The sequence below is a fragment of the Synchiropus splendidus genome, chromosome 19 (assembly GCF_027744825.2).
Source record: "Synchiropus splendidus isolate RoL2022-P1 chromosome 19, RoL_Sspl_1.0, whole genome shotgun sequence".
Taxonomy (NCBI): domain Eukaryota; kingdom Metazoa; phylum Chordata; class Actinopteri; order Syngnathiformes; family Callionymidae; genus Synchiropus; species Synchiropus splendidus.
In genome coordinates, this window is record NC_071352.1 from 11,250,994 (window position 1) to 11,264,986 (window position 13,993).

The following is a 13,993-nucleotide window of genomic DNA, read 5'->3' on the forward strand; positions in this document are numbered from 1 at the left end:
AACCAGCTTTATAGAGCCAGAAACTGGCCTATGCTTTTAAAGTACTAACTTCATATTGACTCTTAATACTTGGCTAGTAAAAAGCTATATTGTTCTCATGCTGCATTTCCCAAAATGCTCCGAGAATTGATGCTCGAACATAACTTCAAGTCAAAGGTTTACTTATATTCTGATTTTAAAAAAAGTAAATGAAAACATGCTGTTTTTTCTATGATTGTGTCCTTGACTTCTGCTTCAGTATCATGGCTGCTTCCTTAGTTTGTAATTACTACCATGGGATAGTATTTAGAAATCACTGCTTGATTTTACTTCCCAAAGTCTACTTCCTGGCATCTTTTGATCGTCTTGCTGAATGCAGTAAACCAATGATGCACATCTTCTGTCGAACGCAGGTTAGGTTCAATTTTCCATAGTTTATCTTCTCAAACCAAACTTGGAGCAAAAAAAAAAAAGCTTCTTGTTGTTTCAAGTGAATGTTTTGAGTCTCCACAGCTGTCCAGCATCTTTGCCCAAACCTCCCCCCTTCCTACGCTGCCTCCTCCCCCCGCCGACGTTCTGCTGCCCCCGCATTCCCAGAAGCCGTGGCAGAGGCCATAACAGTGGGGCCTTCAGTGAGAAACTTCCTGTGGAGTACAGGAAACAATTTGACATGGGGATTACAGCGAGTGGAGAGAGCACGCTTTAGTGGACCCCGGCATGTTGATGGCCATATGTTTGTCATATTATTAAACATTATTTAGAAGATGCTAGACAGGGTCGCTTAGACTCTCCGTCAAGTTGTTAATGTTAGAGCATAAATAAGAGTCTGTGTTGTTTCATTGCAGTATCAAATCCTCCACCTCTTTGGGTGACAGGTTGTGAGTCCAATGTACCCCACAAAGAGACGGACAACTATCGACACTACCGTCGGGGTTGGACTGATATAACAATTATTGGGAAACACGAATGTGGGCCAGCTGTATTTCATAGCCCTCAGGCACATCAAGTCATATCCAAGCCTACAAACATCAGCAGATTCAACAAGGTGCTGCAAAGCCATTCGACAGAAGATGACTGCTCAGTTATTGCTCTTTTATTGACTGTAATCTCAAAATATCTGTATTTAGTGACATTTTAAGAAACCAAAAGCAGAGTTTACCAACTTAATGACAATAAATGTCATACTTTAGTCATAAAATCATCAATATCTGACTGTTGCAGCCAATCTTTAGACCCTTTTTTGTTAAATGTATAACCTGAGTTCAATGCTAATATCTCACCGAGGCGCAACTTGTTCGGGTCTTCTATCTTTTTCATGGTTTTGAGGCACATCCGTAGACTTTGACCCAACACTAACCTGTGCCACTGACTAAACACAACTGACCGGAAGAGTTCAGGTTTCCTGGCGCCAACTATCATACCTCCGTCAAAGTCACTTTAATCTCATCAATTCCCCTTTGTATTGCGCTGTCTGGACTCCATCAGATAATCTTGACTAAGTAGACATGTCTAACTGCATTACTTAATGATATCAAAGCGTAATACCGCAGGTGGACTTACTGCACGACATGGAGTGTTGGCTACACTGAAGCTGGATTCAGGTTCGCCACAGAAAAATACACAGATCTTGAAGAGACAATGTGTCCCCTCTCATATTTCACAAAGGGAAGTAATGCAATATAGAATGAGGGAATGAATCTAAAAAGAGGAAGACGATGATTCCCACTACACAAAAACCTTTTGTGTCACACGCAGTGCTGCTTCACTCACTTCCCCTTTGTCAAGAGAAACCAGAGAAATAAGTGAGCGTAGTACCGACTGGTGCTTCGCAACAACCTCCTCAACAATCATCAATCCCCGATGCCCTTTGCGTGTCAATTTCACACGTCGGCTGTCAAACACAGACAACATAAGACCCACAGGAAGTCAAGAGGGTTGGAGGTAGCTTGAGTGGAAAGTGGGTTAAAGCCGCCACAGCGATGGGTAATTGATTTCATGCTCGGGTCTCGTCGGAGGGCGGAGACGTTAATTGAAGTTTGAGATGTCGTGTCCTTGGTCTCGGGACGCAGTGACCGCAGTGGAAACAGCATACAAAGTGAGTCCTTGTCCCGTTGAGAAAATATACAGTAGCATGACCCTCATTACACAAAATACTATGGCATTTACCGGAGTAGAGGCCCCGCGACTGACAGCCAGACAGCCACCAGGATAAGGGGGTTTCCTACTTCCAACTCTCATAAAAGCAAAAAAGAACTAGGTCACATAACCAGGCAAACCATATTCAGTGGCACTAGGCTAACTAAAAAATAAAGGGGAAATGAGAGGACACTAAACAAGTGACTAGAAAGTAACCATCCATCTCTGTGTTACATTTCACCCCCCGCCCCCACCTCCTCCCCCAGTGCTCGTGAGCTGAACTTCATGGGCCTCTGACTGAATCTGGGCTGGTGGGAAAATGGGAATGTGGTGATTAAGACTGGGCCTATATGACCTCCCTTCTAAAAATACGCTGTTTACTTAAGACTACAGCCAAGAAACTCTGGACTAAGCAAAGCAGAGGGGTGGGGGGAGTCGTGTTTTGAGAGTGAAGGAGAGGTTTGGCTGTGTGTAGGCCATCAGGAAAAGAAAAAAAAACTTCTAAAGGTAATTATTCTGGAATAATTCTCTCGAGTAAGGGGTGAAAATTTAGGTATGATGACGTACAGTGACAGCTTGATGGTCCGATCCATGACAGACAGGCAGACAGACACTGAGACGTGCAATTACTAGGGGCCCACGTCTTCACGCAAATACCCATATGCTTCATGCATACACACACTCCTTTTCTCGGAAACACATTCCTCAACACTGGCTCTTTTCAGCCAGTCCAGCTCCAGACAATGTCAATCAGAAATGCTGAAGATATTGGCTGACAGGAAAGAACAAACCGTACGTAGAAGAAAAAAAAAAAGTCCACTTCCCCCCCGGTACACATTGTCTCCTCTTTTTTTCAAAGGAACCTGAGCTTCAGGATGGTGGGGTGTGAGGGGTGGGTGGGTTTCAGAGAAATGCTGATGATGTCAGACAGATCCAAGTGTGAGCTCAGCGGGAGGCGGCAAGCTGCTTTGCAACTTTGTGCTGAACGCACACAGAGGGAATCCTGTCCCGTCTGCCTGCACAGATACGTCCATCACCAACACCTTGACTAAACCATCTGCCGCTGAGGGGCCATTGTGCAAACAAGTCTATTTACGCTAACACAACAACTTCAAGACTCTGCCTGTCTGTGAATGTCATCCAGGGTGCCTAAAAATAACTTACTAATCCACCCTTGAAAAGAATCAACTTTATTGATCGCCATTAATTTGAGTTTCACATCAAACTTTAGGATAATAAAACAGTTCCGATGACATAGAACTTCACAATAGCGTCACCGCCACGTCAGATTATATATATTTTTCTCACTAATAAACCATGAAATTACACCTTGTTCCTCAGTTTTCACACTAGCACAATGGATGCACACGTCTAGAAATGCAGACAGACCGGTTTTGCTCGTTCTTGATAACAGTAGCGCTGACACCCTGCCATATATACAGTATAATTATATTTGAATGCTCATTTGACGAGAAAATTGATGCTGGATTTGGTCCAGTCAAACACACTATAGTTTCATGCTAAATGACAGTAGATTAAAATCAGTAAATATACAGGTTCCCCCTGAAGAAAACTTGATAAACTTGATACAGTTTAGTTTTTCCAGTCCGAGGTACAAAAATTGGGCAACGCTTTTATTAGCTCTCTACATCATGCTACGAGTCCATCTGTACTCTAGCAGAATGAGTCATATTCTTTATTGTTATTCTGCTTTGGAATCAGAGAGACCTGACGTCAACCGTCCAACTCACCCACTGCAAGAATGTCGAACAGTCTGAGGCCTCCGAAACATATAGACATGTATTCCAGGGGACTAAACTCTTTTCTGTGACTGACAGATTCAACACACCAGGGACTTTTATTACAACGCAATAACCTATTTTAAGAGCTAAAGTTTTTCAATAGTTTTGTGGGCTACAAATTACAGAGTAGGGGGCCAAAGCTACTTTTAAAATAACCACACCACAGACCTTTTTCGAATACAATTCACAGCAACACTTTTTCCCTCAACTTTTATGTTTAATAATTTGCCCCTGTGATCTACTAGTACATTGTGATATGTCCTTTAAGGTTATTAAAATCATGTATGAACACCTGCGTGTCTCCTGAAGCTTTGAAAATGAAGCTATATTTAGAGTTTTTTTATTTACTTACTAAAGTGAAAAAGTGATTGTCTGGTTTGTCTTTTTTTTCTTTCATTTTCTCATTCAATAGTATCTATTTAATTAACTATTTGTTAGTGGTTCTTCGTCATTTTATATTCCAACTGAGAAATAGATCGGACTGAATGACTGTGGTCCCAAATGGGGCGTAGTCTCCCACCCCATTCATCTATATTCCGATGACATTTAAAGCAGACCTACTTTCCCGTGTGGCTCAACAGACTGGGAGGCATTTACAATTGTGTCGTGACCTTTGCTTGTTCCTTTCTCAATAGAGCCCAACGTCAAGGCGTGACCTGTTATCAGGCAGGTAATGACCACGCACCCTGCTCTCTAATCTCTGCTCTCAGTGTGGTGATTACAGCCAGGCACTTAACACACTCCCTAAAAACTCGCAGTTAATTATGCCATACCTCCTCGGGCCACTTCCACTTCGGGAGCCTTGGACACACTGGCTTACACAAAGAGCCACACCTCTGGAGGGTGTGCTGCAGCGAGTTCAGCATTGACTCACTCCTTCCACTTCACCAACTCTCCTTCTCCGTCTCTTTTCGTCGCAAAAGAAAAAGCTGATGCGATCACTGCATTCTTGAGCGATATTGTTGTCTGGTCATTTGATGTGCTCGATAGCCACACAAGCTTTGTGACTCATCGCCTGCCAGTCGGCAGATGTACAGTAGTGATTGTGGATGAGGGGGTTTGTGAGTCTGTGTATATGAGTGTGTGTGATGGCAGCGATAGACAGCAGAGTCTGGCCACATCAGTGTCTGAGATCACAGGACAGCCAACCATGAATCACTTTTTTATTGTCACTGGCCCACTCTTGTCAACCGCAGCCATTTGAATTTTAGCGTTCGTGAGAAGCAGCGGGGGATTTCGTCAACATCCACATAATGACGCTGTCGGAATATTAAAGGCTGGTTAAAGGAAAACCTCAGCGCAGATAAAGTTTGAGGCAAAATACTCGGTTTTAAAACATCAAAAACCCAGATTGTTTATAGTGTGGTGCTGCCAGTATTTTCTTTTTGTCACGGACAGCAACACGAGAGTTCAAGCTGGAAGGTCAGGACCTTGACCATTCTGTGAGGAAAGCACAAATACAGAGACGATATTATTACTTCAAGGGCGATTTAGCTGCATTTACAGCCAGCAAAAATTTGCGGTAATATGAAATGATACTGGTGAAAAGGAAGTTAATCGCAACCACAAGCTACAGAACATTTGCTGTGAAACCAATATGACTCATAAAAGAGACAATAAATATGAAAGAGCAGTGAGCCGTTCCGTTAATAGCAGTGTGGAATTCAAGCTAGGGCCATAGGCAAGTCAGTTAGTTTTGTTTCAGCATGTATCTGAAATGTACGTGAGCAGTATAGCTTTCATTTTCTCTGGGAACACTTCAGTAAGTGGCATAAAGTCATTTCAAATTAGCCAGGGTTTCCGCTACATTTAAACACCACCACGGCTTAAATGTTCTCCTTTTAAAGATGAAATCTAATGTGATCATTACAATGTAACAACCGGAAAACACATAACACCTCACGGAGGTGGACTTCAACATGACGTTTTTAGGCTAGTTTTTCACGAACAAATCCTAGTGGACACCCTGTTAGCATTGTTCTTTTGACCACTGTAGTAGAACGCAAAATCTAAATATCACAGTGAAAACATCATAATGGACGCACCTTTCCAAAAACCAGTAACGTACTGCTGAAATATTTGACGAGGTTTCCCAGATTATGCATCACCAGGCTTTTAGCTAAGATTTTGAAAGGGGGCGTCCAAAATCCCCGCCCCAACCCATAACCCCGCCCCTTACCCCACCCCCTTCTTACACACCATGTCAACGACTGACAACTAACAACTTCCTTGGTAAAAAACAATGCTGCAAACATCTATTTGTACCAAAATAACTTGATAAACAACAAATAAACAAGCATCTGAGAGACAAATATTCCTCCAATTAGAAAGCAGTGAGTTAGTTTTGTGAAAGATTATTTAAAGTTTGGAACTTATCTGAGGTTTCCTTCCATGCTGCGAGTGTCACAACGTACCGCGAGATTACAGCGGTAAACAAAATATGGTTGCCAAATGTTTGAGAATCTGCAACTTTGGATCATATTCGGCGAAATTACCAGGAGGAAATAACATTTCATGTGAACCAGTGAGATGACACTGCGAGTTGGGCAGGCACTAACAATATATTTAGGGCTTCCTGCTGAGGAAACAGGGTGTCAACTCTGGACAGACAACTGCTCCCAGTCTTGACTATGACCCCCCCCAAACATATGCATTGCTTGAAATCAATCGAGGCACTTTCTTAACTTCTTACCCATTAGTTCCATTGGCTGTACGAGTTGGTTGACACACCGTCACCTCAGCTGGACTCTGTCAACACAAGAGAGAGAGAGAGGAAAGTGTAAATAAATGACAGCGCTAAACAAACACCAGCCTGTTGTTGGAAGTCCTCCGCAGGTAGCCGCGGTCCCTTAACGGTTTGTCTTCTGCGGTTAAATTATAGAAGGCCATGTGGCCACTTCTGGCAGGATCATCAGAAAGCCACTCTGTTCTCACACTGCTTGGCTTTCAGTTGCAAGAGGAGATCCAGTGTTGAGAAATATTGCATGCAGGACACGTCCATTAATATAGCAGTAGAGAACAGAGGACTCTTTTGTAGGAAGGCTGCATGCATCCAAACAGCCTTCAATGAGGTCAATTTTCAAACAAGTTCTTTAGTGTTGCACTGAAATGCTTCATTTTTCAAAAGGTGCTCAACGCACCAAGTTGCTGACTTGTCGATTATGGTGCAAATGCGAGCGAAAATTTCACCTCAGCTTCTTGGAAAACAAGACCGTCTCCCACTGGACGTTTTATGGAAATTGGGGTAAGTGCTTCCTCCGACGACAAACAAGGCTTCCACTCGCAGCCAGACACATAAAATTAGATTTCATGGATTTAACAATGAGCACTTCATTACAGGACTGCCCCTGGTAGGCAGGAGATCGGAAGGGACGTTCCCCTTTCACCGTTTCTGCAGCCAGGATCCCATCCTGACCTCAGAGAATCCCATTAGAGATCAGAGCTCGCTTGTGTATAATTTGGACTCATCCCCCAGCAGTGTGCAGGGCAACACTGTAGGTCCAATGGCCTGGCTTTCCTCTTGGAACCGCAGCCTTGAGTCTGGACCTGTGGCTGCCCCAGGACCATTGGTCTACCTGAAACCCAATCCATGTCAGCTTGGGGCCCCTCACAGTTCACAGACCATGCTGCACTACTAGCCTAAGTATAGCCTTCCCTCCTGCAAAAACAGTCCTCTGCTCTCCTGGTTAGCTCCGAAATATTGAGAAAACACAAAGCGTGCATTTAAAATCCTGAAAGTAATTCAGCTGTTATATGGCAAATGGTGATGCTTTAAATGACGATCAGATTACTGTTCAACTTGGTAAGAGGTTTTATAATAACACCGAATTAACCCCGGTTCCTTAAAGGCAACCAGTCAAAAAGTCCACACAAAATACTGTATAGTCAGTCTGAGGCTTGATGAAACCCACTGGGCCAGTTGCTGGGGAGAAAGTAATATTCTGTATAATAAGCAGTAGACTGTGCAGAACACACATTCATCCAATGAATGAGTGTGACTTCCACGACTCCACCGAACAAGCTGCTCAGGAAGTGACCATCGTGTTTTACACTCTCATATCAACCATGTCTCTTTTCAAAATGGCTTACAACCATTGTAGACAACATTGCAGTAACCATGAATAAGCATTTCTTGCAAATATCAGCCACAAAAAGGGGATCCACAATACAGTTACATCCCCAATCCTGGTTTCAACATCTAGGTTACGTTGGGCGAGGCTTAAACGCTAGGTTGGATGATACCAATTACCCTCTGATCGAATGACCACTTGGTTTTCTTCGGTAAATTGGAAATAAAACCCATTTGCTAAACTATGCGCAATTGGTCAGTTGAGCACTATGGACACCCCCCAATTGGGGGTGACATAAACCCGCGCAGCTGGACTGTTCTCTTTGTTGCTACTGTATATCCATGTCTGACATCTAGGAAAGGATTCGACATTGGGACAGATCAAAAATGTATTTTTCAGTGAAACCATTGTACATTTTTTTCTGCCTTGTATTGCTAAAAAACTAAAAACTGGACTATGTGAAATCTCTATCGATGCAGACGTGACAAACAACACGCCTGACACCAGGTGTGTCTCAGCAACTTCATCTTTAATTCGGCTGTTTTACGTCAGTGACTCTGAAGCCAACACAGACATGAAAGGTCCGGTCCAATCATAATAACGTTTGCACGCAGGCTTAACCAAGCTGGATCAACTCGGTAGCTTGGTCCAATTCAGAGACATCTGATTTTTTCTCCCCTAGTCTGTTCGCACACATTTTAAAAGTCTTATTTTCATCTGATGAAGAAAATAATAGGGTTTTCTGAACCGTCATGTAGCCGGGGGCAACGATTACAATCACTGCTTCCTTGATATAGACCCATCATAAATCATCGCTTTGGCTGGAATATCAGGGTTTATTTGGTCTAATACTCCAGTGAATCGCATGACTTACAGAAAAACAACTTTCCAGAGAAGTTAATGGGCTGCGGGATGGGGAACATGGATAGCGTGCGATGCAGAGAGCCCTGGCAAGGGCTCTTCTTTTGGAAGGGCAGGAGATGAATCATCCCAGAGCCCAGCAAAGCATGGAGGGAAAGATGTCGTGATGTGTTCGTCCCATGGCTGGCTTTCACTCTCGCTTTCCTCCAGCCGTCCAACTCTCCTGGGAGGCTGAGTAACCATGAGGAAATGCTTGGGCTCAGCCAGTGTCGGTCTGAAGAACAGATGTGTGGCCTGGAGGTGGTGAGGCAGAGACGCAACGGAAACCAAATACAAACCAGTGAACCATTACACCTCTGGAGACAGAGGGCAGTAGTGATGGGTCTAGGAAGCTAAATCTTAAAGTTAACCCGGGTCCACGCTTAAATCCAAACACATGGAAGTCTTGTGGTCCACATGACTTCAAGTTGAATACAAAACTGAATGAAGTTTCAGGGGAAACATGTATTTAAATTAGGGATTTCCTCTCCTAAAATAAGTGACTTGCCGTCCAAACACTGGGAAGCATTCATCGCAGAGAAACTATTTGGGCAGCTGTTGAATGGAGACTGTAAACATGGAGGAGACATGGTTTGGATGTGGCTTCGGTATCATTCATCTATATAAACGTCAGCTCTGACTCAGTCAAGAGTTCCCGTGCGCAGCAGTGTCCTGTATTTAGGACTGCGGACGCTGAACACTTCTTCTGACAACACACTCTAAACAATGCTGGAGATTGTGGTGATGGTTTCCATCAGATCCTCAAGGGTTGCTGTGGTTGTCGGACAAAATAAATCCTGCAGTTCAGATGCCAGCCCCCACCTCCCCAAAAGGCATGTACACAAAGAGACTCTCACTTGCTGCCCTGAATTCTAGCATTTTGAGCTCTTAATTCAAGGGTAAAAGAGTGTAGACAAATCGTTGGGCTCCCTCAGAAATCACTCAGAGCATGTTCATCCTCCCGTTCTCTTTGAAACTAAACAGCATCAGCACAATCATGAGTCTGAAGGGAGTCGCTCTGGGCGGCGGAACAAATTGCAGCGGTTAAGAGCAGGTCAGCTGATGAAATTTGCTTTGTGGGTCAGCTTCGGTCTTAATTTTTGCCTTCTTGCTATTGACACAGATTTTTTTTTTCACCCAATCCGGAACCGAGCTCAGGCTGCGGCTATTAGGGCAAACAGGATTTGTCTGACCATATTGATTCCACATTAGCCGGTTGTCAATAAATGGACAACACCTCAACCTCACAAAAAGTCTTTTATTATTACTTACTTCCGGCCATCTCAAAGTTATCTGGTGGAGCTAATAGAATTTGTGTGAATTAGGATTTTGTGTCAATAAAGTCACGCTTAATAGGTCACGACAGGAAAAAAAGCCATCCACCAAAATGGAAAAATATTTTAAAAATGAACTTTACATTGATCTAAGGATCAGAAGATTAAGGGATTTCTGTCAATACATGGACACAAGAGGGCAAGAGGTCAGCTCCTACATTCATTAGTTTGGCTGGAGTATAGGTCAGAGAAAAGAGGTAGAACATGGACTTTATACACCCTAAGTTGCATACATAGTCTTAGATGACGTTACATACGCCACACTGAGCTGAAGCCAAGCCGTTGTGCCATGCTACTTTGAAGAAAATAACCAATGAATTATGGATTCCATGGAGAACATATGACATGTGTATTGCCTGCAACACATTAGCATCCAGCGGATGATGTGTGAATATTAGCTTTTGGCTATCATGGTACTCTCAATGTACACACATGCAAAGGAGCATATACGAGTTTGTTTAAATGCATTACATGCAATACATGCATTTTTTTAAGTCCGAACTACGCAATAACTCCTGGCTACTATAAGCTCTTCAAGCAGCTTAAGTTGTACCCTTCATATAAAGGTACAAAGATGAGTACTTTGCAATAGTCTTCCTTCATTATTGGTTTAGTCGACTTCCAAAATAGCCGTCGATGTCTTGGTTTCAGGCAACTTGGAGCTAAATCTGCTTCCATCCTTCCAAGGCTAATTCACAAAATTCTTCTTTGAAATATGCAAAGCAAAAATGCTTTTTGACAAAATCCCCCAGTGTGGTTACTGACTGGCAAGACAGTCAACCAAGAACTTTGAGTGATACTGCATGAAATGGCATTCACAGAACAAGCTAGCAAAATAATTGGTTGACCACAGACGATCGGGAAAGCCATCATGATCACAGAGGAATCGTCTCATCCGCTCCATCATTCACTGGCAGCAGATTCAAGGACCCACAGTTAATATTTATCCCAAATACACTGACTAGTAGAGCAATGCTAGAAGAACTAAGATCGGAGGCAAATGAGCAGCAGATGATGCAGAAAAGTTTGCCAAGAAAAAGAGTGCGAGATGCCGACACCTCATCGGATACTCCTGAGAAACAGATGTTGCCTTATCTGCTGGCACTGTTTGACTTCAGTTGGGGCAATAACTGCGTATCTGCACCCAACATCTTCGCTCCATAGAATCGGGCAGACAAATGACTTTCTCTGAGCCACAAGACACAACAAATAATGGATGTTGACAATAGTGACAGGCAGGAAGAGCAAGCTCTTAAATGTGGGGAAGGCGGTCGTGTTAATAAAGGGGGCTATCATGCAGAGAGAGCGCACCTAAAGTCAAGGCAACAATGCCCCTTCACAAGAGGCTGGACAATGCTGAACTCTCTGTGCCTGATCAGATGACTAAAATTACAGAGAAGACAAGGCTGCAGTCTTATTTGCAAACTGGGCGAACGAAGGCCAAATACACAGGATCCGTTCAACGCTCTGGCTTTACAAGTTGCATCAGAGAGTGTGTGTGTTGGGGATTGCTCAAAGTCCTTAGTTAAACTGAGGCCTAAATCATCTTCGCAAGACAAGATCGAGCGAGAAATGGAGCATGAGTAAGCTCTGGTTTTCTGCGGAAGAAAAACGCAGTGCTATTACCCTGTTAATGCTTTTGCTGCAAGCTTAATATTGCACGAGTGTTTGTAAACAATACATGCCTGCTATTTTCCAGTTCACCTGCAAGAACACACTCGAGGCTGTGTTCCAAAGACACAAGCTTATAATAGCAGGGTAAAGCCTTTTTCAAGAGCAACTGGAGTGCAACTTGAAATGTGAATCAGAAAAACACGTGGTCATCATGTTTTATTATCTTAGTAACACAGATGCATCTGACTTTTGTTCATCACATGTGCATTTTTGAGCAAATATGGGGTTCAAAAATGTTTATTCTGAAGTCTGTTTCAATGCCAGGAACTTTTTCACTCTTAACATCTGTTCTATTGTGCATTGAGGTGTCTGTTTCTCATGGTATTTCAGTTGCAATACTAGAATATTCCATATGGTTAACACTGAAAAGTGATTCCAGCTGAGTTCCTCTGGGATTTTACGCACCATAAACTTTTATTTTAAACACAAAGTGCCAGTGAGTTTGGGCGATTTTGACGCACTAGGTTGTCCACAGATATAGGTATATACATATATATGTCCGCAACTTGCTGTAGCAGCCCAAAATCTATCTAACTATAGTGGGAACCCGAGGGCAGAACTAGTCAGCGCTGCTCTCGGTTGCACGCACCAGTGATACAGGTTTGCTTTGACAACTTCCAGACAGGTGAGCAAATATGAGACAACTTCAGCGACACATGATGCAACCTTGCGTTCGCATGCAAAACTTCACATACATTTCATCTTTGGTAATTACAGTATGTTACTATATATATATTGTTTGTTTACTACTATGATGTCAGGTGAGACGCACTGATGCCGCGCGTGCAGGTGGATTTCTTACCCTTCCATTTGGAGTCAAGTCCTCCTTATTGCGCAACTCAAAAGACTCTTCCTCCTCTTTCTCCCCATAGTCCCGTCCGAGCAAACTGAAGCCCTGCCTGCAGCACAGAAACCAGCAAACCCCTTGCAAAGGCATTCAAATGAGGTTAAGTGTGTCGGATTCTGAGGTCCAGGTCGAGAGTCTCAGGGATCGCGGTGCTTTCTCGGACGCGAGTTACTCCAGGAGCCGCGTGACAACATGCAGGACTTTTCCTCCATAGATATCCGACACGGAGGCTGGAGAAAAGCATCAGCTTCTGGCTCAAGAAACCAAACATGCGTGGTGATCACACATGACAGCGCTCACTCGCAAAAAAAGAAAATCCTCTAGCGTCCTGTACTCCGAGCTGTCAACTTGTTAAAAATGCCTTCTGAACTCCCACAGAAGTGTCGCGACTGTGTTTAAAAACTACCACAATGACTTTGGTGTCGCTTAGGAACCACGCTGGACGTGTGTCACCCGCGTACCACCTGAGTTCCTCACGGACTGAGTGAAGTTGGAACAAAAGCGTGCTGCAGCTGGGACAGGATGGTGTGGGCGGGGGGACACGCCCATTGATCTCGCGTCTACGCGTTCATTGGCTGAACCGTGACACTCCCCGGGAGGACACGCCCACCTGGCTCAGCCCCCGTGCACAGTGACAGCACACATTCTGAGCAGGTCAAAACCAACAAATGTCTTCACTTTAAATACTTTCATGTTTTAAACGTAATACACTAAAATGTGAAAAAAGTCCAAGCCATATTAACTACATGCAAAAGTATTGCTCTAAATTACAAACAGCTGTAACAGTGAAGGGGTATTTTAATAAAAAAACAAGAGTAGTAAAGCTAGTATTTTTAATAGTATCTGAGGCAGATAAGGGTGCAGAAGTGATTTAAAGTACTTAACAGCAGTAGTATTATATGAGCACAAGGTTATTAAAACTATTACTACACTTCACTAAAGATTACTGTTGACCTATTGTGGGTTTTACAGAAAACAGAACAGAACAGCACTATTGATCGTAGCAGTACATTGAACACTTATAATACAAGTGTGAGTATTGTTCATGGTTATGACTGCTCTATATTGGCATTCTTTAGTGTTTGTGAAAAATCGAATAATCCTAAACCAATCTACAAAAGCGCATTATCTTCAAATGCAGAGAATTGATCTTTATTTTTGAAAACAGCGAGGCCTTTTCTGGAACCCTCCTCCACTGCTCCGGCCACTTTACTAAGCCGTCTATGGAGATATGGGGGTTGGAGGTAGACA

General features: G+C 43.3%; 1 protein-coding gene across 3 annotated transcripts in view; it reads right to left on the bottom strand.

Annotated features, from left to right (window-relative positions):
- Window positions 1-13,993, bottom strand: part of plekhh3 (pleckstrin homology, MyTH4 and FERM domain containing H3) — a 52,733-nt gene that overhangs the window by 26,219 nt on the left and 12,521 nt on the right. For 2 of the 3 annotated variants that reach the window (XM_053852793.1, XM_053852795.1), the window contains one exon: window positions 6,610-6,665. In XM_053852793.1, coding sequence (XP_053708768.1) covers window positions 6,610-6,665 — 56 coding nt within the window. Of the gene's footprint in view, window positions 1-6,609; window positions 6,666-12,697; window positions 13,216-13,993 lie in introns of those variants that run through there. The other variant, XM_053852792.1, reaches the window with a different exon arrangement.